Raw genomic sequence first — 27,629 nt, 5'->3', positions numbered from 1 at the left:
ATAAAAGAGCGTTCGGGTTAAATGAACTTTCGGGAAAACCGTTATTCCACTCGGTGATTTATCGAAAATCCCAATTTCAATTCCACCGATTGTTCGTTAGTTCAAAATTCGTATCACGAAAGTTTCGAGTTTTCGACCAGTCTTTCTTTTTGGTCTTTCGGGATTTCGAGCCCCATCCACCCCAGCAGCGATACGTTCTACACGCGTTTTCCACTTGGCTCGTTATTTCTCGTCCCGTTTAGTTCACCCGCGTACACATTATATTATATACAAATATTAATTGATACGTATGACCAATTCTTGACGCGTTTATGCCTTCCGTGCTATGCACATTTTATACGACGCTGTACATCATAATATTATACGTTATACGTATGTATATAATAAATGTTTAGCCAGCCGCTATTATAACTCTTCATTATGATAAAATGTGCGCGCAGGTGGTTCGTTGCCCTGTAAAATACACTGCGCCAGAAACGCGAACGCGAATTTCTGCGGTAGCAAAAAATGTCACGTTTTTTTTCTTTTTTTTTCGTACTCTCGTACACGAAACGCTTCGGTGAATGTTCTCGATTTTCGTTTCCCTTTCTTTCCCGTTTTTCTTTTGTTCTATTCTGTTTCATCAAAAATTATCGTGAAGACAGATACAATTGGTCTTGTATTTTAAAAGCAGGTTGTTATAAAAACTCGTTATACAAACACGCGTCTTGTTTGTTTGTTTTTTACATTTCTACGTATACGTGAAATAAAAAAATCTATGACGTTTGAAATACTCGGCTGAAAGTGAAAAAAAAAAATACAGGTGCCATTTTGCAAGCTTCGAAACGCTTTGAGACGTGCACGTTGATAATGAAATTAATAAATGCAAGAAGTATGCGATTGAATTGCCTGCTGCAGCATCTTCCGGGGGATATATATATATATATATATATATATATATATACACACACAGATACATACATATGTATGCATACCTCTCGGGCTAATTGGTTGGTTTCCAATACCGAAAGAGACGCGGTCTCGATCACTGTTATACGGGTTTTGAACACATCTGGGCGAGTTAATGGCCTGCATTACGATGTTATGGCTTCTAAATACCTTATTCATAGCCGGTATTGCCGACTACTATAACCCGTAGCTCTAAACACAACCGTAAACTCAAAGACCGCGCTCTGCGGATTTTCACGGTCGCTGTTCTCGATCGTTGAACACTCTGGAAATTCATTCTATGCATTTATATTGGTAGAGGTTTTTGAAAAAGTGGTAAATTCAAAGGTAAAGAGAGAGAAAAACAATCGCAGCGATCAATTCTTCCGGTTTCATCCCGCTTTCTCTCGTAATTTCATACATCGCGAGTATCGTATAACCTCAGTGCTGATTACCGATTATACATAGAAATCTGGTCGCCTCTCGTTATAAGGCGGGTTATGGGGGTGCGGGGGTGTTGGAAACGTGATACGCCGGTCACTTGACCGAGACATTGACGTTGTTAGAGTCAAGGAATTTTTTCGAGGTGATAATTCTAACGTGGGAACAGCGGCCGTATAGCGAGAGGAGATCGTTTACGCCTTTGAAGCTTTTAAGAGGAAACTTGACACTTGCGCTATAAATAGATTTGAATTATACCTATAATATTTCATCCCCAGTAGTTGCAGAGTACGTGTTGGTACAAAGAAGTAAGAAATTCAGATCGTCGATCGAATGCGATTGCATTAATTGGCTTGTATGAAATTAAAGATTAAACGAATTAGGGCATGCAGTACTTTGAATGCGACTGTAAGTTGTACGATAAATGGGGACATACTCGTACGTACATATATACACATATCGTATGTATTGTGGTACTAGAGGAACAAGTGCGATAATCGAAGCTCCAGCGTTTGGATCGCTCGAGCGGAGAATCGAGGGAAAAATGGTAGGGGAAGAGAAATTAGTAAAAACGGGAACTGAGACTGCAGTAATCGATAAATTGAGTCTTGAAACCCCGTCGAGGCATGCCAATCAAGCATGAATATGTATATACATACATAAATGATTAATGAAATTATAAAGATTGCATGAGCATGTTTGTACGTAAGTATATACTTACCACCATCTACAACTTCCTGCATTACGTACGTACGTGCATAACTGTACACATGTACGTAATGCGGGAAAATATAATCTTGAACTAGAATCTATACACGCGGCTTTTACACACACACACACGGTATGAAATAATAATAAAACCTTTATTGCAACGATGAAAAATTTAACGACACGAGAGTAAGAGTAAAAAATTGTAACGGTATTTGCAAATCTCTTCTCGTATTATTTACGTTATCCTGACTTTACAGACGGTGATGGGAAATAGAAAATAGAAAGAAAACTTTGCCACGTTTCTCCGCCGGTATTAATCGCTACGAGTCACTTGTCTATGAAAAAAACGTGCAGCTAGCCAGTTTCCGGTAATTGTTATCGTCGTACACGCGAGCCGGAAACGAGTAATTAAAAATACCGTGAAATAAACTCAGACAGGAAACACGCGCTGCTATCGTTTGATTGGCGTAACAAAAAGAAATAAAGGGAGAAGAATATTTTTTTAACTCCGGGACTGGAAAATCACGAATTCAATATTGTTCCTTGGTTGCGGATGTTATATTAATTCAAACGCATACCTTGTACAAACCTTGCTAATTCGTTCGCATTCAAACGTACACACACACAGACATATATATACTATATGCTATATATAATTTATACGCCATTGTCAGTTAATCGCGTCTACTTCTGAATATGCATATTATATAACAGAGAAGATGTTAAATCCTGGTTGTGTGAATGGACGATGGAAGATTAGGGAATATAATCGCGGGTAAAGTACCTCGCGTATCACGGAATTTCAATTAGATACTAAAATTTTCGCAGTAGGTAGTTATTTATCAATCGATCCAGCAGATAATTCTAGACTCGGAGTTAACCTGAGAGGTGGGTTTAAAAAATTTGCGCTTCTCTTATGCAAAATAGACTAAAGGTAGGTGTATGAAACGCCCCGCGATACGATGCAGGAAAATACTTAGAGCGTTGCGCCCGGCGCGGTGATCCAGTATCGCGATTTTCAACACAGAGATCCCACAATGCACCACAATGGCGCGACCGAGATGGTTTGCATATGAAAGAGGTCGCGAATGAAGCAGCTAGAGAGATATGCGTAAGGGTGTCTGGAACGTTGTATCTCCGAAGAACCCCGACCCCTTCCTTCAGCCCTGCGGAACTACAACTTCGGATCTCGGTTGCGGAAATACATTTTTCAAATTTTTAAGCCGTCGAAGGATAAAGAGAAAAGAAAAATCGATCCGTCAAGTACCGAAGAACGAGTCGTGTATACTCGCAAATTTTTCTTCGTCGTAAAAAAATTTCGCGGGAGATTCATAAGTTCAGGGATTGTTCTGCGAGAGAAAAGAAACGATTTTTTTTTTCTTTTTCATTGTTTAAGAGAGTCATTAAATTGTAATTCCTTGCAATTTAACTTTGTAACGGAAAATTTTGCAATACGCATAGTCGCGAATGAAAAATTGTGAATTATCGTTTATTAGCGGTTTTTCATAGTAAACGAAAGTACATCGAGAGAAATTTTCTAGTCATAGTTATCGTACAGTCCTCATAACTATGTTCATTTTTTACGATAATCGAAAAATTTAGTTCCCGATACAAAAACGAAACCTGTTTTTTAGCTGTGACTAGAAAAATCCGGTATACGTTGCTATTCTTTATCATTAACCACTGTACTTACAATTAAACTAAATATAATTACGTGTACTACATTTTCTTGTATTTCTATCATAAAAACAGTCACAGTAACGATACCTGTTTGACTAGAATTATCCGTTTACTAGAAAAAATGAATTTCTTCTCGGTACAAAAAGTGCCGCTATTCTTAATTGCGTGTATAAAAAGAAAAAAGAGAAGAAGAAAAAAATGGGGCTTTTCATTCATTCGATTCTTCGTCAGGCGAACCCCTCTTATTCAGGGACGCGGGTTGGGTTCGGGTCGCGAGGGATAGCTGGCTAAGCAGGGGATGGAAATGGAGAAGGGGTTACGGGATCCCGTAATGTATTATAAGTGGAAGCACTCGCGGGGCCGTCAGTACCAAACACACACGATCTCCCGAAGCGGGGGATAGGATCCAAAGCCATTCGGCTCTCTTCTCCCTTTCGGCGATCAGCGGTGGAGGTAAAACGGCAGCAGCTTCGTCGTTGTGATCGTATTCTATGCGCTCTCGCCGCTCTCGCCGCTTTCGAGATATCGATAAGAGCCGACCATATAGCCTGGCGCACACCGCGGCCTCTTTGTTAGTTGATAGATACCCTCCTCTCGGTCCTGACAAAAGGTCAAATATTCGACATGGCAAAGGTTCAATTCGATGCCAATAAGATACCATATCCATAACCACACGCGGGGCGAACCAACCCTCGGTGGAAGTGAAAAATAAGAAACGTAAAAAAATAGAAAAAGAAAACGCAGAGAAGTGACGACGATATTCCGTCGCGTCGTGGGGATCGGGGAACGATAGAACTTGACCTCGTAACTTCGTCAAACTCGCGGTTCGATTAGGGGTAAAGTAGAAATTGGATAACGGGTGGTTCTTTATTCATTCCGAGACCATGCGTCAGTTGTTTCTTACGCGGATAGAACGAGGTGTGCACGTCTTGCTCTACTACGAGTAAAATAAACCCCCGTCCCCCCCCTCCGAGATACTTGGTTTACTAAGTAAAGGGTGTGTGAGGTCAGGTGGCGTGGATAAAGGCCGACACCAAGGCGATCCTGGCCATTCACGAACACGTGATAACGAACAACGAGCGGCTCTCGGTAACCCACAACGACTACAACACCTGGACCCTGAATATCCGAGGTGCTCGAAGAGAGGACAGGGGCGTCTACATGTGTCAGGTCAACACGAACCCGATGAAGAGTCAGGCAAGTATCTTTGTCTTCCCGAGTTTCTCGCTTCTCTGCTCCCTTTTCTCACCTCGAAGGTCATCTGATTTTCCGTTTTTTTTCTTTTTTTCTGTTCCTCCGGCTTCCGTTCCATCAGAGCGCCTACCTCGAGGTCGTCATCCCGCCGGACATCGTCTACGAGGAGACAAGCGGAGACTTGATGGTGCCCGAGGGTGGATCGGCCAAGCTGATATGCAAGGCGCGGGGATACCCGAAGCCCAAGATCACCTGGAAGCGGGAGGACGAGGCCGAGATTATAACGAGGAATGGTGCTTCGGGGAAAACGCGGAGTGAGAATCTTTCCGAGGATATATGAAAGTGGAAATGACACTTGTCACGAGGCTCGGAGAACCGCGTTCCATTTTCGAAACTTACAATCAGGGCGAAAGATTGACAATGAGCCAAGAATCTTTCGAAGGTGGAACAGGTGACGTTTTTTTCTTCCCCTGCTTTTTCACCTACCATTTTTTACTGCTGTTTCAGTGCAATCGGCCGAAGGCGAAGTTCTCACCCTGACCAAGGTGACTCGGAGTGAAATGGGGGCTTATCTCTGCATAGCGGCCAACGGCGTTCCGCCATCCGTCAGCAAACGCATCATGCTGCACGTTCATTGTAGGTAAACTACGGATACGTATAAATAACCTTTATACATCGCGAGCATGTTTTAAGCGTTTTTCCATGCGTTTTTTTCATTCGCAAAGTAACAGTTTCTATGACGGTAGAATGAGTTTGATCTGACATTACGCGACCTCAACTTCAATTTCGTGCTTGGTGAAAAAACGCGCAACATACTCTTGTTGTACAAAGAATCGCTTGCAACAAGGGGGCAACGGTCTTTTTGCCTCGCGTATTTGCAATATTTGTCTTCGACTTCACCTGCGCCTCATATTGCAAACTTACGCTCGGACGGAAAAGACCGAGTTTACCTCCTTGTCGCACAATATTGCACCGTGTCTTTATTACTCCTTGCATTTATTTTTGCAATCATTATTGTAATTAGGAGTGCATTCTGTCTTCTGTCTTCATTTCTTTCGTTATGTTTATACAATCCACTTTAAGCCACGTGACTGCAGTTATTAAAATTTTGAATCCTTCTGTGCCGCACCGAAGACTTTATTCCTGGTAGTGAAAATTCACCGAGAACAGAACAGCAGCGCGTCTACCGTTAATTTATTATAATTTGAGTTTATTGTTGAAACGTGGAGCTTTGCAGTTTATTTTTATTTTTTTTAATTTTAATTAATCCACGCTTGGCGGCGGTTATTTTAGTCTCTTGTTAATATCTTAAAATCAACAAAATTTCGCACTGACATTAACAGACGCGGGTGGTAAAACGTTTTGAGAGAAAAGAAGGAAGGAGTAGTGAAATAACAACGACTGTAGAAAAAGCAAAGAAAACACATCGCGATAGCGGGGAGCAAAATTAGTGCGCTATACTGATCCTAAAACGGAAGAGAGAAGGAAGGTGTGGAAAGCAATTGGGCACTTTGTTCCCCTCCCTTTTCGTAAAACCTGATTTGAAATTCTATTTTACGTAGTAATACAGTTAATATATGTATATTACCCAAATTCACTACCTGAATTTCTCCCTTTCTGTTTTTTACTCTATTCGCCGCGTATACTCAAGAGTGAAAAAAATCACCGCGATCGAATCGTAGTTGGATTTTTATTAAATAAAACATGAATTGGAATGAGAAAGAAGTAGATAGTAAAAAATATGGAACGGGACAGAGAGAGAGAGAAAGAGTCAGGTTTGCTGAAAATTATGCGTCTCTGCTACGGTTTTTGTTCCCACAGTAAGGTGAAAAAGAGAAAATAGCGAAACGAACGTGAAATTGAAATTAAAAATAGGAGACAGTGGAGGTAGGTACGAAAACGACGAAAGAACGGACGGACAGAAAGAAAGAAAGAGAGAAAGAAAGGATAGAATACCGAGGTCCTCCAACGGGGTAGTTAGCAGGGGTAGGAAAAGAAAAACTTCTCTTTTCTGTATATTAAATTTTCATGAAACTTCAGTAGTAGAAGTAGTGGTGGGTGAGGCGAAAAAGAGGGGTGGATACGAGCGGCACTCGACTCGTTGCCTCAACGTAGCCTGCATGCACCCTTTGGGGACAACTGCAAGTCGTAACACCGCGTATACACCGAGCGGATATTTGACTAGGGGAGAGAATGAGGAGGAGAAAAAGAAGAGTCGGGGATGCTCGGTTCCCGCATAAAATTCTCTGTTCTCACTGCTGTTTCTTCCTTCATTTGTCTTCACGTCCTTCTCTTATCTACCGCTCTGTACTTTGTACTCTGCTATTCCGATCCCGGTATAATCGTGAAGTTCCCAATGAAAAGTCGAAGGCGGAAATTGGGAAGCTCATTTTGTTATCGTCAGGATGAAGTGGAAACGGCCACTCGTTCGGCTGGAAGAGCGACTCAAAGTGACTTGCTTCAAGCTCCGTTACACCCGCGATTTATCAATTTATCAATTTCGAATCCTCTACGATCTTTTGATGCCCCTTTGGCTGGACCGGAAAACCGGGATCGAAGAAATCCGGCAATTCCGAGGCGATATATCGGGATAGGGGAAAAAGATAGTCGGATAAATATAGTATACCATGTACGTATATCTCTACCTACACAGAGAAGGCTTCCTTCCTTCCTTCCTTTGCATAATTTTGCGGTCGTTGTGAGAGAAGGTGAAGAGAAAAAGTAGAAAGGGGATGAGGTGCACAGAAGCTTTGAGGGTGTAACTAAGCTTGCGGGCGTGCGGCAGAGCGATGGAGAAGGACGATCGAGAAAATAAGGTGGAGAAAAGGAAGGGAATATTGCGGGCAGGCATGGGGAGGATAGGATAGGGGGGTTGAACCTCGAGAGAAGTTGCGTCGGGCGAAAAGAGGAGGAAAAGGAAAAAATTAAACTGAAATACTGCTTAAATAACGGTACGGACGGAGGAGGGGGAGACCCGGTAGAGAGCGAAACGGAGAAAACTGTTGAAACGCGAGATAATAAAATTACACTTGAGACGATATACCTCGATGCGAAGTGAGGTTGGGTCGGAGACTTGACGAGTTTCCTGAACCGACTTACTCTTAGAAAACCACCCTTCGCCTTTTAGCGTTAGGCCGCGTTTGCGACTCTGTCTTGAAACGAAATGTATGACATTCATTTTCTATCTTATCGTCCGCGTCAGACAAATTTGATTTTGCATTGGAGTCAATCAGGGGAATCGACCATTGGGAGATTTGTCGGCTGTGAGGTTTGAACGATTGATCGTAGAGATCTTATCTGGGACAGTGCTGATTCGCTTTCTCTTGATAAGTTAATTGTGGCATTTTTTGAAACCCACCAGGAATAGGTAAAAAAAATTTGGGCGAGTTATCATGCCTAATTTGGGTTTTTCTAGAACCAGAAACTTTTCGTCTCGGAATAAGTTTGAACGATCTTTTTGAGGCTGGATTGATTCCAAGGAATTTATAGAAAAGGTATTTGACAAGTTTCAGGACAAACTAATGAAGAAAAACAAAAAAGATTTGCCGATTTTCATTCTTTCTAGACTAATTGAACTCTGAGAAAAGCAAAAAAGGCATTCAAATCCGTGCAGGATCAGTTGTTCAGGAAATGCGAAGAAGAATTATCGTTTTTTGACAGTCACTTCTGACTCGCGGGTCTTAGCATCCTGAAACTATGAGCAATCGTTTTCCTACGTAGAATTGCACCGATATGACGTCTGAACAAATTTATTTGAGCTTTTTCTAAAATCTTTAAATTTGTGTCAGAAAAAATTCAAAGGGGCTTTTTGGATGCCTTTTTTTTAGCGATTTTGGCGCCAGAATCTTCACGTTATCAGGATCGATCCTCACAGCCTTTCCTATAGATTAAACGGGCCCTTAAAAATTCAAAAAAACATTCAGAACATCGTCGGACCAACTGTTCGGAAAATAGGAAGACAATACGAATAAATTTTCATGTCTTTTATAGGTTTATTAATATAGATAACAAGCATATAAATAAAGAGTAAAGTTTATCCAATGAAGTAATCTTATTACAACCACTTATGTAGGAACAAACAACATTTTTGACAGCCTATCTTAAATTTCTGGTATAATATCAAAATCAATTAACGACACATCATTGCTTTTAGCATATTTCCAGCTTTCACTAAGCTATTATTGTTAAAAAATGTCGGAACGTTTCTCTGTACCGCGTATATACGTTTATTTCTTCATATTTTCCGATTCGGTTTTCTACTTCCTAGATCTCTCTCTGTTATACCCAACGCTCCATCTCGCTCTTACCCTCTAGGCCGCGTATTTCTCAGCATCCGTTTGAATTCTGTTCCCGATCGTCTGCTTCGTGTATATAAGGGAGCGCTCCTTCCGCTCTGTTCAGTTCTCGATCAGATTTTGAGAGAGCAGCCAAACGGATCGCGGTCAGCCTACGTGTCGTTCGTGAGTGTGTTTACAGAGTTTAATCAGCAATCTCTCATCGGAAGACTAACTTCGTTCGATTGATTCATTGCGTTGTAGAGAGTACAGTACGGAAGGTTTCATTTTGCACTCTTACTTTCCACGTGGCAATAGTGGCGGGCAGTTTTGCAAAACTCCACGTAATTCCGTGCAGTTCAGCAATCGCTATGCGTGTTACTATTTGGGTGGTTTTGTTCAGCCAACACAGTTATTCACCGTTAGCCAAAATTCACGAGTTCTTTTTTGCCTATCGCTAAATATACTTGGGTTAGGAAAACCACCGAATGCGATCATAATCAACGTAGAACTATCTGAACTTTTGAAAATAATACGGAGTCATATATGCAGATCCGCCGGGATACAGGAACAGATGGTCTCCTCAATCCGGGATTCATAGTGTATGAGTCGTACAAAGGGGAGGGAAGGGATGTGAGGAATAAATTGCGATAAACTGTGACAAAAACTTCGGATAGAAGATGATGATGAAAATTCTTATTCGTGTAATTCATCTTAAAATTAGTATCAAATAAAAAACACAAGTGAGACGCGAGAAAGTTACTCCATTTTCTTCGGTGATACTTCACGTGCGGATTAGGAGTACCAAAATTCTTCCAACGTTCTTTGAGTACGACAAATCAACTAACTTGGTGAGTAAGAATTATCTTGATTCCTGATCTCTGCAACGTTCAATTCCTAATGGTTTATTTGCGGATGCCGAGAATATTCGACTTTTGGCAAGAATTTTCAATCGATCACTTTTGTCGGTTGTTATGTATAATAATGGAAGTAAACTCGAATCGTGGATGAAGATTAACAAAATCAATATCACTTGTCAATCTTACGCAATACTCCTTGACTCAGCGGATTATATCGCATGGCAGATTCTTCAGCTCTTTGCCTACGCAAATCGATTTTATTCGATATTGTCAACAGAGTTCCTAGGCCGAGAATTGCGAGAATGACCGCGTGTCCAGCCGTGTCGCCGTAAACGTGTATCACCTTGAGGATAAGAGGAGTTACGAAAGCTCCGTATATTTGGCCCGCTGTGCTCAAAATTCCTGTCGATAGTGCCTGAGACTCGGGGTAAGTCGCTTCGGCGCATAATTCAAATCCAATCGCGCTGAAACTGATCAGAGTAATGCTGAAACGGAAACGGTTGCGTGTAGTCACACTGAGAAACGTGAGCATAACATAAATAATCGTTCGAATTGTAGTCTAATCGCAGTGATATATTTACCCGAAAAGCGAAGCTGACAGAAAAACCGTCCATTTAATTTCCATATTCAAGGTCGTAGCGAAAAGTATTTCGCAAAATAAAGACGAACTGCTCACGGTGATGGCGATGACTCTGTAATTGTTGAACGCTGTAGTTACAACCGTTCAAGTCGTTACGCGTCACAGCCACGGTCAACTAACCTGAATTTCTTCGTTTTGTCGAGAATTGATGCGATGATTAACGAACCTATGGTACCCACAAAGCACAGCAAAAGACTCATTATTCCTACATCAACTTCGCAGTTCTGAAAGACGGTTAAATATAACTGACGGCACTGCAGGAACGTGCAGAGTCGGAAGTAGCGTTACCTTGAAGTGAGTTAAGAACAACGGATTCAAAACTGTCCCCGTCGAGTTAAATACGGCAACAATCAGACCATAGGCGTTCCAAAGAATGATGAAGTTCCTGTTCTTTGTCAGTAACTTTTTGAAGGACACTAAAACTCCTGTGTCGAAACGCTCGTGCGTGGATTTTTGAAGCGCCCGCGACTCGCTTGGTGGCGCGGGAGGTTCGTCCTGAAAAACTTTATGGGAAAAGAGGATCGGTTAAGGAACGAATTCTTCGTCTTCGTAGGCGGAGAATCGCAAAGACTCACGAAAAAGTACGGCCAACGTTACGACTGAACATGCAATCGCGACTGTCCAGTAAATGACGGACAATTCGTGCCCGATTTTCTCGACGTCGTCGTGGTTTCGGACGAAAATCGGAACGGTCAGGAAGCAGATCGACAAGCCAACGTGTGCTGCGTAGCAGCCGATGGCGGTGGCGAGGGCGAGTTGGTCGTTTCCGAACCAGAATGCAGCCAGTTTTCCCGGAACAGGAGCAATGAAAACCTGACTGATCGCGACCATGGCTTGCCCTGTGAGCAGCAATGGAAAACGATCCGGGGCTCTCGAGAAAACCTTAATCCAGGCTCCGAGACACGTCAATGCGGCTCCTATCACGACCGTCCACTTCAGGCCGATCCGTTCCATTAAAAACAAGGCAGGGAAGAGGAAAACTGCGTAGGCTACCATCAGTACGATGCTGGTCGATGCTACCGCCAACGTCGAGACATCGTAGTACCTGAGGACTCAATTTATCTATATGAGCAACACGAGTGAAGGCTTGAGTACTGATTTCGCTTCCGTTTCGAATTCTAAAGGCTCGTGTATATTTGTACCACGAACAAGAATACCGTTACGGGTGTTCAATAATTATCTTACCGACTTATTATATGGCCGATGATCACGAACTGAGGATATTGATAGCTGCTGCATATGCCCCATAAAACATATAAGAATAGCTGAACCCACCGTCTTTTGAAAACCTGAACTTTTAACGGACTGCCACTCGAGGTGTTCCCGTTTTCCTCGTTTTCCTCTGTAAATTCCGCCTTGAGAGAATGTGCAACGTAAATGTCAGTCATTTGTGGATTTTTCATTATCCTTCAACACTTTTTAAGAAAATCGATACTTCGGCTACGGAACTGATTTCAATCCGTATTCTCATTATCGACACTTGGGGCCTACTGCCTTGAAAATGCTGCTTAGACTGATAAGAGCTTGACTTCTCGACGCTGAGCGAAAGCTCCGGACGACTCCGTATTGTGGGTTTCCAGTATTTTCAATGTTTTCTAATTTTACACAGGTGTACAACATCAAGCTAAACATTTATTTTTCCATTCCACGAGATCACTATGAAAACTTCATCATAACGTCAAGTTGGAGCAAGCAAAAGGTCAAGTAAGCAAAAAAAAAAAAAAATAGCAATAATCTCAATCACCACTAAGATTATGTTGAGAACCTGTGGATGTGTTTTCAATGAAATGGACAGTGGCATATGACTGGGGAAAATAATTTAAAAATTTTAAGGGACGATTTTGTATCTGAAACATGTATTTCCTTTTCCAAAAAAGTACATTTCAATAATAAGAACTTTTGGTGTTAACCTTTTATGACCCGACGGAGATTTAAAGAAAAAATCTCTAATCAACTTTGTCCTAAGAAATTTAATAGAAAATCAGCAAAGAAATAGATGGAGGTGAGAGCCAGACGTTATTCGATTTGATACGGAGTTCTGGCCTTTACCTGTATTGCATTTATAGAATAACGCAATTTCATACTGTCTTAAGGTGTAGAATTGGGAATATTTTGTCTGATCTATAAAGTTATCGGTAAGACGGTTTAAGCCACAATTGACGCCTTACATACAGTGACGTCTGCACTGTTTTATATTTCTTACGCGAGTTATATAAAGTAAACAAAACTTGGCAACGTTCGCCAATTGAATAATCATCACTGGCATATTCATTCTGCCACGGAATTATCCCGCCATGCCAGCGTAAATAATGTTTAAACAAGTGACATGCCAAATGGCTTCTTGACGCGCATCGTAGAATCGCATCTCAACGATCGGTTGGTTGAGCTGACGACAAAATTTCAACGCTATGATTTTTTCTCAAATTGTACGTCAGTAAATTCAAATCGTGAAATGGGTCGTCACTCTCAACGGAATAGGGCAAGAAACGAATCAAAGAATTTGGAAATGACGTTCAAAACGTCGCAGGAAACACGAAGAAAAATCATCTTTTTTCGGCAGTCAACTGCGACCCGCTGCTCGTAACGTCTTGATACTTTGCGTAATCGTTTACTCGCGCATAATTGCGTCGATAAAGCGTCTGAATAAATCTATTCTAGCGTTCTTTCGAAGCGATATAATAATGAAAGTAAACTCAAATCGTGGACGCAGGCTATTAGAATCAAAATCATTTGACTATTTCGTCTGATACTCCTTGGCTCAGCGCATTATAACGCATGGCGGATTCTTCAGCTCTTTGCCTACGCAGATCGATTTTATTCGATATTGTCAACAGAGTTCCTAGGCCGAGAATTGCTAGAATGACCGCGTGTCCAGCCGTGTCGCCGTAAACGTCTATCACCTTGAGGATAAGAGGAGTTACGAAAGCTCCGTATATTTGGCCCGCTGTGCTCAAAATTCCTGTCGATAGTGCCTGAGACTCGGGGTAAGTCGCTTCGGCGCATAATTCAAATCCAATCGCGCTGAAACTGAGCAGAGTAATGCTGAAACGGAAACGGTTGCGTGTAGTCACACTGAGAAACGTGAGCATAACATAAATAATCGTTCGAATTGTAGTCTAATCGCAGTGATATATTTACCCGAAAAGCGAAGCTGACAGAAAAACCGTCCATTTAATTTCCATATTCAAGGTCGTAGCGAAAAGTATTTCGCAAAATAAGGACGAACTGCTCACGGTGATGGCGATGACTCTGTAATTGTTGAACGCTGTAGTTACAACCGTTCAAGTCGTTACGCGTCACAGCCACGGTCAACTAACCTGAATTTCTTCGTTTTGTCGAGAATTGATGCGATGATTAACGAACCTATGGTACCCACAAAGCTCAGCAAAAGACTCATTATTCCTACATCAACTTCGCAGTTCTGAAAGAGGGTTCAATATAACTGAGGGCACTGCAGGAACGTGCAGAGTCGGAAGTAGCGTTACCTTGAAGTGAGTTAAGAACAACGGATTCAAAACTGGCCCCGTCGAGTTAAATACGGCAACAATCAGACCATAGGCGTTCCAAAGAATGATGAAGTTCCTGTTCTTTGTCAGTAACTTTTTGAAGGACACTAAAACTCCTGTGTCGAAACGCTCGTGCGTGGATTTTTGGAGCGCCCGCGACTCGCTTGGTGGCGCGGGAGGTTCGTCCTGAAAAACTTTATGGGAAAAGAGGATCGGTTAAGGAATGAATTCGTCGTCTTCGTAGGTGGAGAATTGCAAAGACTCACGAAAAAGTACGGCCAACGTTACGACTGAACATGCAATCGCGACTGTCCAGTAAATGACGGACAATTCGTGCCCGATTTTCTCGACGTCGTCGTGGTTTCTGACGAAAATCGGAACGGTCAGGAAGCAGATCGACAAGCCGACGTGAACTGCGTAGCAGCCGATGGCGGTGGCGAGGGCGAGTTGGTCATTCCCGAACCAGAATGCAGCCAGTTTTCCCGGAACAGGAGAAATGAAAACCTGGCTGATCGCGACCATGGCTTGCCCTGTAAGCAGCAACGGAAAACGATCTTTGGCTGCCGAAAAGACCTTAATCCAAGCTCCGAGACACGTCAATGCGGCTGCTATCACGACCGTCCACTTCAGGCCGATCCGTTCCATTAAAAACAAGGCAGGGAAGAGGAAAACTGCGTAGGCTACCATCAACATGATGCAGGTCGATGCTACCGCCAACGCTGACACGTCGTAGTACCTGAGGACTCAATTTTTCTGTACGAGCAGCACGAGTCAAGGTCTTGAGTACTAATTTCGCTTCCGTTTCGAATTTTAGTGGCTCATCTATATTTGCACCAAGAACAAGAATACCGTTACGGGTGATCAACGATTGTCTTACCGACTTATTATGTGGCTGACGATGGTGAATTGAGGATATTGATAGCTGCTGCATATACTGCACAAAGCAAATAAGAATAGCTGAAGCCATCGTCTTTTGAAAACCCGGACTTTTAACGGACTGCCGCTCAACATGTCGTCGTTTTCCTTTGTACATTTGGTCTTAAGAGGATGCGAGACGTAATTGTCAGTGATTCGTCGATTCTTCATTTTTCTTCAACACTTTTTAAGAAAATCTGTACTTCAGCTGCGGAGCGGCTTTTAATCCGGATTCTCGATATCCACAGTTTGCTTTGATTGATACCAGCTACACGAGTCCGGACTCAGTGAAGGCTTCGGACGACTCCGTATTGTGGTGTTCCTGTACTTCAATGTTTTTTTTAAACTAACACAGGTGCATAACTTTAAGCTACATATTTATCTTTTTATACTATGGGGTCACACCCATGAGTGCTTAATAGTGTCAAGACAAAGCAAGCAATAATATACAAAAGCAAAAGGTACAACAATCTCTATTTCCACTGAGAACCTTAGCAAGCGTGGAAAGGAACTCAGATCTTGGATTAATCTCTACAGTATGCGATGAAGTCGATACGAATTCGAACAATGTCCGACCCTCAATTCAGATTTCTTTGCCAAGTATTCGTCACATTACTCAGGATGAAATAATTTCCCTACTTGTCATATTTTTTAGATTTCCTGTTTTTACAGTTTTTGAAATATGAAATTTCCACTTCTGTAGTAACAGTAAGTTGAGGAAGGAATCGTATAACTCGTTCGAATGCAGTAGCCCAAAAGCAACAATGCACCTCGCAGACGGCCAAGTTCTATCTTTGAGCCATTTTGTAGGTTAAAAATCGCACAAATTTTGTACAAAGCCATCGAGTTCAAGTAGTAGAAAAAAAAAAAAAAAACAAATTCAGTAACGTACATCTTATACAAAGCATCGGAGCTCACAGAGAAAATTGATTAAGTATGCGAAGTTTATGGCATAAGATGATATATCTGACTATTGACGTCTAAATTACGCAATAACAAGTCAAATATTTTTATTTTAGTAAAAAAGTAAAATTCACTTACTTCCACTAAACATCAACGGCAGCTAAGTTGTGGGTTCGTTAGCGACCTCAGCTGTTCTTTTCGATTGTTTTGCGCAATGACCAGCTGGTTGATCCTAAGTATTACCTTACAGCGAGCAGCTGATCCTACCGCCGGCCTAACTTCACGGTCAGATAGTGAAACCGAATTATCTTCACAGTTCCCAGGCGATAATGTTAATTTTTAGCTTAAGAGCGTAGTTTGTAAAACAACTGAGGCCGTTAACGATAAAGTTATCGACAACCTTGTTTAACACAAAATTGATAGCTTACATGTAATGACATTGTGTCAGTTTTATATTTGTTATGCAAGTTATGTGAAGTAAACAAAACAATTTTAACTTTTGAAAATAATACAGAGCCAAATAGAGCAGAAACAGATGATATCCTTAATCCAGAATCAATATTGAAAGTCCTATAGAGGAGGGGGATGGGATCTAAGAAATTAATTGCAATAAACTGTGAAATAAGCTTCGGATAGAAAATAATACGAAGAATTCTTATTTATATTATTCACTTTTGAATTGGTATCGACTGAAAAACAGACGGGGAACTCGAGAATGTTACTGTATTGTATTCGGCGACACTTCGCTTGCAGATCGGGTAAACCAAAATTGTTCCAACACTATACGACCATCACGAATTAACTAACTTAGTGAGCAAAAATTATCTTGATGACTGATCTCTAGGACGTTCCATTCTTAATGACCAAAATGTCGTTGACGGAGATTTTTGATTCTCGGCAAAAATTTCAATCAATTACTTTGTGGGTTGTTATGTATAATTAATGAGGGTAAACTCAGTTCGTGGATGAAGACTAACAAAATCAATATCACTTGTCAATCTTACGCAATACTCCTTGACTCAGCGGATTATATCGCATGGCAGATTCTTCAGCTCTTTGCCTACGCAGATCGATTTTATTCGATATTGTCAACAGAGTTCCTAGGCCGAGAATTGCGAGAATGACCGCGTGTCCAGCCGTGTCGCCGTAAACGTCTATCACCTTGAGGATAAGAGGAGTTACGAAAGCTCCGTATATTTGGCCCGCTGTGCTCAAAATTCCTGTCGATAGTGCCTGAGACTCGGGGTAAGTCGCTTCGGCGCATAATTCAAATCCAATCGCGCTGAAACTGATCAGAGTAATGCTGAAACGGAAACGGTTGCGTGTAGTCACACTGAGAAACGTGAGCATAACATAAATAATCGTTCGAATTGTAGTCTAATCGCAGTGATATATTTACCCGAAAAGCGAATATGACAGAAAAACTATCCATTTGATTTCCACGTTCAAGGCCACAGCCAAAATTACTTCGCAAAGTACGGATGAACTGGTCACGGTGATGGCGATCATTCTGTAATTGTTGAACGCTGTAGTTGAGACCGTTCAAGTCGTTGTACGTTACAGCAACGGTAAACTAACCTGAATTTCTTCGTTTTGTCGAGAATTGATGCGATGATTAACGAACCTATGGTACCCAGAAAGCACATCAACACACTTATTATTCCAAGATCAACTTCACAGTTCTGAAAGAGGGTTTAATAGAGCTGAGGGTACTGCAGAAACGTACAGAGTGGGAAGTAGCGTTACCTTGAAGTGAGTTAAGAACAACGGATTCCAAACTGTCGCCAATGAGTAAAATATGCTAAGAAACAGACCATAGGTGTTCCAAAGAATGATGAAGTTCCTGTTCTTTGTTAGTAACTTTTTGAAGGACATTAAAATTCCTTTGTCGAAACGCTCGTGCGTGGATTTTTGAAGCGCCCGCGACTCGCTTGGTGGCGCGGAAGGTTCGTCCTGAAAAACTTTATGGGAAAAGAGGATCGGTTAGGGAACGAATTCGTCGTCTTCGTAAGCGGAGAATTGCAAAGACTCACGAAAAAGTACGGCCAACGTTACGACTGAACATGCAATCGCGACTGTCCAGTAAATGACGGACAATCGGCACCCGATTTTCTCGACGTCGTCGTGGTTTCGGACGAAAATCGGAACGGTCAGGAAGCAGATCGACAAGCCAACGTGAACTGCGTAGCAGCCGATGGCGGTGGCGAGGGCGAGTTGGTTATTCCCGAACCAGAATGCAGCCAGTTTTCCCGGAACAGGAGAAATGAAAACCTGGCTGATCGCGACCAGGGCTTGCCCTGCAAGCAGCAACGGAAAACGATCTTTGGCTGCCGAAAAGACCTTAATCCAAGCTCCGAGACACGTCAATGCGGCTCCTATCAGGACCGTCCACTTCAGGCCGATCCGTTCCATTAAAAACAAGGCAGGGAAGAGGAAAACTGCGTAGGCTACCATCAACATGATGCTGGTCGATGCTACCGCCAACGCTGAGACGTCGTAGTATCTGAGGATTCAATTTTTCTGTACGAGTAGCACGAGTGAAGGTCTTGAGTACTGGTTTCGCTTCCGCTTCGAATTTTAGTGGCTCATCTATATTTGTACGAAGAATAAGAATACCGTTACGGGTGGTCAATAATTATCTTACCGACTTATTATGTGGCCGATGATCGTAAATTGAGACCATTGGTAGCTGCTGCACATGGTGCACAAAGCAAATAAGAAAAGCTGAAGCCATCTTCTTTTGAAAACCCGGACTTTGAACGGACTACCGCACAAGGTGTCCTCGTTTTTCTCTGTATATTCGGTATGAAGAGGATGCGTGACGTAATTGTCAGTGATTCGTCGATTCTTCATTATTCTCCAACACTTTTTGAGAAAATCTATACTTCAGCTACGGAGCTGCTTTCAATCTGTATTCTCGATATCTACACTTCACGCTTTTACCGTATTTGAAACGCTGCTTCGACTGATACTAGCTTTACTTCTCCGGGCTTACCGAAAGCTCCGGACGACTCCGTATTGCGGTGTTTCAGTATTTTGAATGCTATTGTAATCAAACACAGGTGTACAATGTCAAGCTCAATATTTATCCTTTCATACTGTGAGATCACATTAAAAACTTCTCAATAATGTCAAGTAAAAGCAAGAAAACATTCTTTGTCATATTACTGTATCGTAGCAGGCCTTAAAACAGCAATGATCTCTATCTCCGCTACAGAACTTCAGTGAGCGTAGAAATGATTTCAGATTTTGGTTTGATCTTAAAAATATATCGGGACGTCAGTACCAACTCGAGTAATGGCTAAAAATAAAAGTGCGTTTAATTTATTATAATTTTTTGCAAATCATCTAATAAGGATTCTGAACATTCATTGTTATTCAGTTTCTTTTTCCGTAGTCCGGCTTCTTAACTCACTCTTGCATAAATACATCACTATTTCGTAGTTCAAAACATGTCGTAGATTTTCTGTGCGTATGCTTCTTCGAAACAGTAAATTCAATAATAACAATTCAATTTTCTTTGCTTTCTCGCGTTTGACTCGTATATTGCAACAACAGAATGACATACTTACACACTGTCTCAATGTGTAGGATCGTAAAGGTTATACGTAACATATGAGTCATCGGTAACATTGTTCTCAGTTCGCATAAGTATAATGCCATAGCAGCTGGTTCATATTTGCTGTGCAATCTACGTTAAGTAGACAAAACTTTTCAATATTCCCAATTGAATAATCATCGCTGACATATTTAGTCTCTCGTGAAATTATCTTAAGTATGCAAATAATGTTCTAGCAAGTGATATCGAAACTAGTTTTTCGACCTGCATGTTGCAATTTTATTGCAACGATTGGTTAGCTGCGTTGACGACAAAATTTCAACACTAAAGTTCTTCGTCATCAAATCTTACGTCGATGAATCCAAATCTTAAAACGGTCATCACTCGCAAAGGGACGCGACCGTGAACGAAACGAGGAATTTATAGATGGCGTTCAAAATCTCGTAAAAGACCAACAGCTGAAGATAACGAAAAAAATGCGGAGAAATTTCTCGTTTTTCGGTGGTAACTTTTCATCCGTTTGTTTCGGAGCACGTTTTCTGCGAAATTCAATTCTCTCGCAAAATTACGTCGATACAACGTTCCAACAAATCAATTCATGTGTTTTTCAAATTTCATCAAAATGTTACCAACAAAATACAATCAGGCTACTTTGTTTTTTATTTTAGTTTTTTTTTTTTTCTTGCGATTCGTAAGCCAGAATCTATCCGATTCGGAATTAATTTCTACGAGACTATCACCATCCAGTGTATCCTTAGGAAATTAAAAAAGTTACTCAGAACAACGCAATATGTGTAACCAGTCGAGAATCTACGTCTAAATTTATTTATTTCGTTTTGCGTCACTCTCGCATCGCTGACATCAGCATTACTCGTTATTTATTTACCCCACTCGGTTTTTTCCCCCCGTTTCTTTTTTTTTAATTGCCAAAGAATGATGTAGTAGCAACCAAATTAAAAAACGTTATCTATGTTTTCACCAATTTATCCAATTTTATTACCATTTCTTCTACGTGGAAGCCAATGCCAGATTTCTTCCGACTAGGCTGGCCATTTTGCATCGGGCGAATCGAAGTTCACGCGTTATCTCGAAGCCGCAGCTTGAATCCTTTCGTTTGGCGGTCGACCTCCCTCGGTTATTCCTTCGACCACAGCGAAACCATGTCGCCGAATTTTGGCCCTCCCGAGCTTATTTCACACCGCAATCGCATCAACTCAACGGAATCCCAGCCTATTAGCCACGGCTTCTGTACATCCTCTTTTCTCTCGCCCCGCTCCTACTCTTCGGTCCAGAGCAATGATTCATCTTGTTCAGATGTTCAGCCATTCATGTATCTCGCGAGGAATTCAGCACCAAAGTAGATTCTCCTAAACCAATCGCCTTCCGGAATCTCGGCTTCCGCGTACATTCTCTCCGCAATTTGTTGAGCGTAAATTCCCGAAAGAAACTAATTCCGCGTTGCTCGTTTCCGGGATTGATATTCTAAAATTAAACCCAGGCGTCGGTACGTCGTTTTTAATTTTCACTCCCGTCCCCGTTTACTGATTACGTAAATAAACACATTGGGCATTAAAGCCGGTCGATTAACGTTCCCCTTCTGCAATTCCGATTCCAAACACAACCCTTGAAAGTTTTAATTGCATGGATGATATTTTTTTTACCTCCGCTGTTATTCTTTCGCTCGATCACTGCACTCCCACCAATCACACCAATCACACCGTCGAACCCTGAATTTTTCCCTCCGTAGAAAGTCATTCTTGTTTGTTCTGCATTTCAGTTCATCCGATGGTCCAAGTCCCAAATCAACTGGTCGGGGCTCCGCCAGGAACTGATGTCACCCTCTTGTGTCAAGTGGAAGCCTCACCGAAGGCGATAAACTACTGGACAAGAGAAAGCGGTAAGAATGAAAAACCGGGTAGATAATCCTAGGAGTCTGTTATTAACACGAAAATTATCCCGAGTCACAAAAATTCATCGTTCTATTGAAATTTCAACCGCATTATTAGCGACGCTGTTTTAAAAGTCTCGAAATCTTTTGACCTCGTTAACGTGAACATGATGATGTAAAAATAAGATGAAAATTCAACCTGTGAAAATAACGTCAAATCGACTAGAATGTCTGAACTACGTTTAACGGAACCAAGCATTATCGTATTTGTTCAAACTGGAAGCAATTCAGCTGCAAAATTAATCACAATAATTATAAACATTCTCACGTCGATAAAATGGGCAAGCCGAAGATTCGGAATTTTGAAATCGATAAACACTGACGCCCTTTTTGCTCCATCGATTGTTCCAGGCGAGATGATAATCAGTAACAGCAAATACACGATGACGGAGAGTTCGACGTCGGTTTACAGCGTGCTGATGAGCTTGGTTATAAGAAATCTGAACAAGCAGGATTTAGGCGGTTACAAATGTATCTCAAAAAATTCTATAGGGGATGCAGAAAATAGTATTCGTCTTTACGGTGAGTAAGCGCTTTTCATTGCAATTTTTTCACTCCCGACGTAATTGATTACTCGATTAATTGATCAACCTCGATTAATCGATTAATCAAAATAATGACTAGCCGAAATCGTCGATTATCCCTTTGAATCACACGTTATTGCGCTGAGTCAATTTTCGTAACAATATAGTATTTTACGGTTTTTGGGCTCATTGATTACGGATCTAAAATCAGATTTCAACAATTCGGGTAAAAAAATTTTATGCTGGGGTTTTCGGTGTCACTGATTAGATTCGCCATAATGAATTTTCAGATTCGTAATCAGCGAGTCCGGAAACTCATAATTTATGTAAACCATGTACACGTGTAGAAGAGTAACTTTCTCGGAAATGAATTATTCCTTCAATCTTCACGATTTTTTCTCAATCAATTTGTTTCCAACAATAACAACTTACATTATATCGCAATAATTACTTTCGAAGATTAAAAACCCATTAATGTACTGTCAGAAATAGCAAAAAAAAAAAAAGAAAAAAAGAAAAGGAAACCGCAAACAAACATGTTTTCAAAGTTCTCCGAGCATACTTACCGATACGATTCAAAGGATTAATCGATTAATCGTATAATCGTAAAAACGATGAACCCAAATCGTCGTTTAATCGATTAATCGCGCAGCACCGGCTTATATGATACTTCGTTTAGCCGGTTGGTCACGCTACGTGATCACGGTGGGCGATATAAATCGCTGAGCGATGGTGAACGAGCGAGGAGAAAAGATTAGACTCCGAAGGTGTTGAGACAAAAAAAAAAATAAAAAATTCCTTGACTCGGCATCAAAAATCTGGCGGCATACCAAGGATATCGATCAGACGCAAGATGGATTCCCGAGTATTTTCCTATGTGGCTCACCTTCCCCGAGGTCCGAGAAGAGGCGAAACAATATCTCCTGACCCCCCACCACCCCTCACCTCGACTCCCCTACTCTCACCCGTTATCCCACGGTATTAGTTATCGTTTATCAAGCGTAGCCGCCCCCGAACCTCCAGACAAAACGCCAAAAAGCCGAGAATTGGGTGAGCCATATGTTGCCAGACATGATCGATAAAAGTCCGCCAAGTGTTATCAGCGCTAAACTGCTAGTTCTGCGAGGTCCCGGATGAACAGGGTGCTCGGCCATATGACGCGCCTCGCTCTTCTTCCCCCCGAAAGTTATAAGAATTTTTCCCTCTTCTTTCCACAACGCATCTGTGTGTGTGTGTGTTTTTTTTTTTTAACTTAATTTTTTTATCCCCACCCCGTCACAAAGTTTAGATTCACGTAGCTTCGATGATGTTTTTCAGACGCAGCTAAACGTAGTCGGGATAATTATATACAATTTTTTTGAAAATTTTATCCGCGAGTATTCGGATTGTCCGTTGTGTTCGCCGTTTCTCTTGGACGTGGTAAATATTTCAGACATGGAGTTGCCGAAGCATCCTAAAAAGCACGGAGACCGGGGTGGAATGGAGGACGCCTCGGACCTCAGCAACGAACGGGATCACAGACTGAATCACGTCTTCCAGGGTTCCTTGAGGGAAACTGGCTCAACGATGGAGTCGCCCGAGGACGAGGATTACACGACGGGGGCAGGAGCCGTGAGAGAAAGGCTGGAATCCCCAGTAATCGTCAGCATTTTATTAGTGTCCTCGTTACTGTCCTCGATCCTTATGTGCCAGCGGGTCTAATCGATGTAGCAAAGCAATCTTTTTCACTCGCTGAATTTATTGTCTAGGTAATAATCGACGGTTAAATCAATTCGCGAAAGGAGAGAAACGGCGAGGAAAATACTCTTTCCACACATGGGTATTGGGGAAAAGTTTTGTTTTCAACGGTTTGTCATGTTTCATATTTATAACGATTAATTGTTGTCTTGTTTGTTTGTATGTATAGATAAGTGTGAAAAGATTGCTTGTCTGATTCGTTTTTTTTCTTTTTTTTATTGGTTTATTTATTTATTTATTTATTTTTTTGTTTGTCTTGCATGCGTAAAATGCGATTATACCGAGGCGAGAAAATGGATCTTCTGTGAGATCGCGGTGTTGACGTAAAATAAAACCGCGTCGATCAATCGAATCTATGAGCCTCTTAAGCCTAATAACTAGTAACTGTTGCTTCCGCTTAAAATACTGTAAATATCTAATAATAACAAGAACAACAACAATATTAGTAATAATGTTATTCCCAAGGCGCGCTTGCGTAATGTAATGTTTGTACGCGGTTGTAAGGATTAGAAACTTGGGTATCAGTGTGTTTCGGTTATTTTCAATGCGTCAATTTGATTATTTACTATTTTTCATAGGAACACCGAAAGACGGAATAAGTTTAATGAATACTGATACGGGCAATACCGATTCGACTTTATTGGATTGCACAAAATTACAGCAAGAGAAGCGAACGATAATTTTTTTCTCTCTTTCTCTTTTCCGGAAGAAAATTAATCGCAGGACGTTATTTTTGTTCCCTCCTGACGTTACTTTTCTTTTCTTTTCTTTTTTTCTTTCCTTGGTCCACTTTGATTTTTAGCCTGTTCCACTTTCAGCCTCTTCTCTTGGGATATGAAAATAATAGAATAAAGGTAAAAAATCGTAACATCTCACGGCGTATGCGTGTGATCGCCATAGATGTGCCTATAACGAGTACCCAAAACGTGCGAGGATGAAAAGCACAAGAGGGCAATAGAAGGGATGAAAGGGAAGGGGCGTTGTGGTTGACAATAGAAGCTAAGGTGAAAGTGGATATAGTTAGAGACGCGGAAGAATATAATGGCGGCCGGACTGCTCAGGTTTGGAGTGTGCTTAACGCAAGAGAAGAGAAAACTGAAAACGGGGATGAGAGCATGGCGAAAAGGTTGCGCAGAAGCTGGACTTTTGCTTTTCTCCAATTTTTTCTACCACAACCATTCTGTAAAGGCATCTGGTAAAATTCCAAAGGAACCGCGAAAAAGCTGCGGAGCAGCTCCTAATGATTCTCCTCAACTCGGCGTTAATTCAGGTTATCTTGACTGAAATCCAGCCTCATTCTACTAAACAATAATCGTGATACATTTCTTACCTTTTGTTTTTTTTTTTTTTTTTTCGAAGGCGTGATATATACACACATATATGTATATTTTCCTGTAAGAAAAAATAACTCAAGAGTTACCACAACCTCTGTGTGAAAATAATTGACGTTCCTGCACGTATTGTCGTGCCAAAGATGAAGAGAAAGTTTCGCAAAAAATGTGGAAAAACGAGAAAATTTTAAACTCAAACATTCTGGAGTTAGAGAGGCGCTCAGATTTCGTTTTGTTTTACCTCTTTTTTTCCACGCTATATAATTCGCAATTTTCATTATCAATTCGGAAGTTGTTTTACTTTTTACTACAGTTATTATTGTTATTCTTATTTTTTGTTGAGAGAGAAAACGGAAAAGAAAGAGAAAGAAAGAGTTTTGTTCAGTGTACGAGAAAGTCGATAATACCGCCAGGTACGGCGAGTACGATACAAAAAAATAAAACAAAAAAAAAAAAGAATGATATTAGACAACCCTCGAATTGTAAATACAAACTAAATCGTAACTTATAGTTATATACATATTATATACAAAGTAATAAAATATAGATATGTATTAAAAATGGTGAGAGAGTATATCTTCCCAGAATCATTTATCATCATGTTATTACGTATCACAGTGATCAAATACCACATTTCTCACCAATTTACATTCACAATATAATCATATCTTTTTCGTTGATTCGGTTTTTTTTTTCTTTTGCATCTACTCCTATACGTATAATACAAACGCAAACAATTTTGAATTTATTTTTCGCAAAAAACTAATAAATATATCGCCAAAATTTTATTTTTAACGAGTAAAATTAAATACAAATGAATAAAAACTCGAGACAACTGACTTTTATGCACAGAGTCTTTCAGAGTTGACGGAAAAGTTTTAATCAAAAAGTTCACCCGATCCCTCGCAGGATATTTTTAAGTCTTTTCTTCACCTGGCGATATTTCATAGATCTGCGAATTGATAGGAGAAATATAATTCTTAGTTTTGATTCCGGGGACGATGACTGATCCGAATTCTGCAGTATCGTAAACATAGGTAAGCACATGAATGGATAGTTATAATTCTGCAAAACTCTGTGTACAATGTGAATATAAATATATATTACATGAACGGACATGTGAAAAAATAAAATTGAAAAAAAAATATTATATAGAATTTAAGAACAATATTATTGAAGTTATGAAGTTGTTAATGTAGGTGTTTACGATGGTTGAAAACCTGTCATATGAATTTTATAAATACAATACAGTTATTCATATGCGTATATTATATACGATATATATATACACATACATATACGTATCAGGTAAGCGATGGAAGTGTTTATATATTGAATATTTTGTGCCGTAGAACAACTTTATTATGTAATTAATGTACATCATGCGTATGATTTCATCGGAAAAATTTTGATAATATACTGAGACGCAGCTGTACCAACGCTTATATTGTTACGATATTCGATAAGACGATACAGTATTTATCTTATAATAATTCCAATTATTTTTCACCCTTCGGAACAGTTTAATTTTTTTTTTTTTTATTTTCCACGTAGCGAACAAAATATAAAATCCCCTGTTCAATAACGTTTGATGTAAACCGGCGTTGCATAAGCTGAAATCAAAAAGAAAAATAAGTGAACAAATGTTATCCGCTTAGAGGGTGAAAGGTGGAAGGAGAGAGAGAGAGGGAACGTGCAAAAAGAAAAGACGAATAAAAAAAAAAAACAAACAAACAAAACAAACAAACCAAAAATGAATAAAAACAAAAAGTTGTATGTATAAAATTAAAATAAGTTTTAAGTAGGGGAAACTGTTTCTTGTTTAACGAAAGAGGGTAAGCTTTGTGCGAGGTCGACGTAGCTTTATTAGATAACCCGTCAGCAACAGCAAAAGTATCAACAGCAGCAGCAGCAGCAGCAGCAGGAGGGGCGGGAAAATTAAAAGTAAACACAGAAAACAATTTGTTGATGGGATACGGATTATATGTTTAAACGACACGATAAAACTTGAGCGTATGATCAATTTTATAGGTTTTAAATAACAAATAACGTATTTTGGCGGAGTGTTGAGAATTAGGAGGGCAAAATAATATATATATATATATATATATAATTATATATATTAATTACGCATTGTACATTCATTGCAATAATCTTTTGTCTATTAAATTGTAAAAAAATCGAGAAGGCGATAATTGGTAAAATTGAAAAAGGGAATTACAGTACGTCTTGATAGAAGTGATGGTGTACAACGTTTCGGAAATTTTCTAGCTGGGAATTGTAGAGGCGCCTGCCTTATTTGAATTTAAAACAGTTTTACGGTGAATGAGGGCGAAAGTGAGGAATCGCCATCTGGCCCGCCTCGTTGAATGCTAATTAACAAATTAATTTATATCAAACTTGGCCGTGGTGATATACATAAGCCAGCGATGCATATACATTATATATACATATATTATATATACATATATACACAAAC

General features: G+C 40.5%; 3 protein-coding genes across 6 annotated transcripts in view; 1 reads left to right on the top strand and 2 right to left on the bottom strand.

The window, feature by feature from the left end:
- The window catches only part of LOC124309349 (lachesin-like), a 114,069-nt gene extending 89,001 nt beyond the window's left edge, over positions 1-25,068 (top strand). The window contains exons 5-10 of the mRNA XM_046772940.1: positions 4,771-4,956; positions 5,075-5,267; positions 5,461-5,589; positions 21,388-21,507; positions 21,910-22,080; positions 23,515-25,068. Of these exons, the coding sequence (XP_046628896.1) occupies positions 4,771-4,956; positions 5,075-5,267; positions 5,461-5,589; positions 21,388-21,507; positions 21,910-22,080; positions 23,515-23,783 (1,068 nt within the window). The 3' untranslated portion in view covers positions 23,784-25,068. The remainder of the gene's footprint in view (positions 1-4,770; positions 4,957-5,074; positions 5,268-5,460; positions 5,590-21,387; positions 21,508-21,909; positions 22,081-23,514) is intronic.
- Positions 6,239-19,138, bottom strand: LOC124309347 (feline leukemia virus subgroup C receptor-related protein 2-like). Of its 4 annotated transcripts, none has more exons than XM_046772936.1 (7): positions 18,696-19,138; positions 18,085-18,554; positions 17,798-18,012; positions 17,630-17,733; positions 17,451-17,561; positions 16,970-17,354; positions 6,239-6,249 (listed from the first exon to the last, which is right to left on the bottom strand). In XM_046772936.1, exons 1-6 carry the CDS (start codon positions 18,902-18,904, stop codon positions 17,039-17,041), a joined length of 1,425 nt encoding a protein of 474 aa, XP_046628892.1. In that variant the 5' UTR covers positions 18,905-19,138; the 3' UTR covers positions 6,239-6,249; positions 16,970-17,038. The 4 variants fall into 4 exon arrangements, with proteins under 4 accessions (XP_046628892.1, XP_046628893.1, XP_046628894.1 ...); XM_046772935.1 differs by lacking the exon at positions 6,239-6,249 and adding an exon at positions 15,330-15,494 and having other exon boundaries at positions 16,190-17,354; XM_046772937.1 differs by lacking the exons at positions 6,239-6,249; positions 17,451-17,561; positions 17,630-17,733; ... (1 more) ...; positions 18,085-18,554; positions 18,696-19,138 and adding exons at positions 12,683-13,769; positions 13,866-13,976; positions 14,045-14,148; positions 14,213-14,427; positions 14,500-15,055 and having other exon boundaries at positions 16,190-17,036.
- Positions 9,044-12,237, bottom strand: LOC124309346 (feline leukemia virus subgroup C receptor-related protein 2-like). The gene is made up of 6 exons (XM_046772933.1): positions 11,913-12,237; positions 11,303-11,772; positions 11,016-11,230; positions 10,848-10,951; positions 10,669-10,779; positions 9,044-10,572 (listed from the first exon to the last, which is right to left on the bottom strand). The coding sequence occupies exons 1-6, from the start codon at positions 12,128-12,130 to the stop codon at positions 10,257-10,259; spliced, it is 1,434 nt and encodes a 477-aa protein (XP_046628889.1). The 5' UTR covers positions 12,131-12,237; the 3' UTR covers positions 9,044-10,256.
- Positions 25,069-27,629: the final 2,561 nt, after the last annotated feature.

Source organism: Neodiprion virginianus, chromosome 7, assembly GCF_021901495.1.
Source record: "Neodiprion virginianus isolate iyNeoVirg1 chromosome 7, iyNeoVirg1.1, whole genome shotgun sequence".
Taxonomy (NCBI): Eukaryota; Metazoa; Arthropoda; class Insecta; order Hymenoptera; family Diprionidae; genus Neodiprion; species Neodiprion virginianus.
Note: the sequence above shows the minus strand (reverse complement) of the source record. Positions and strands in the feature narration are given on the sequence as shown.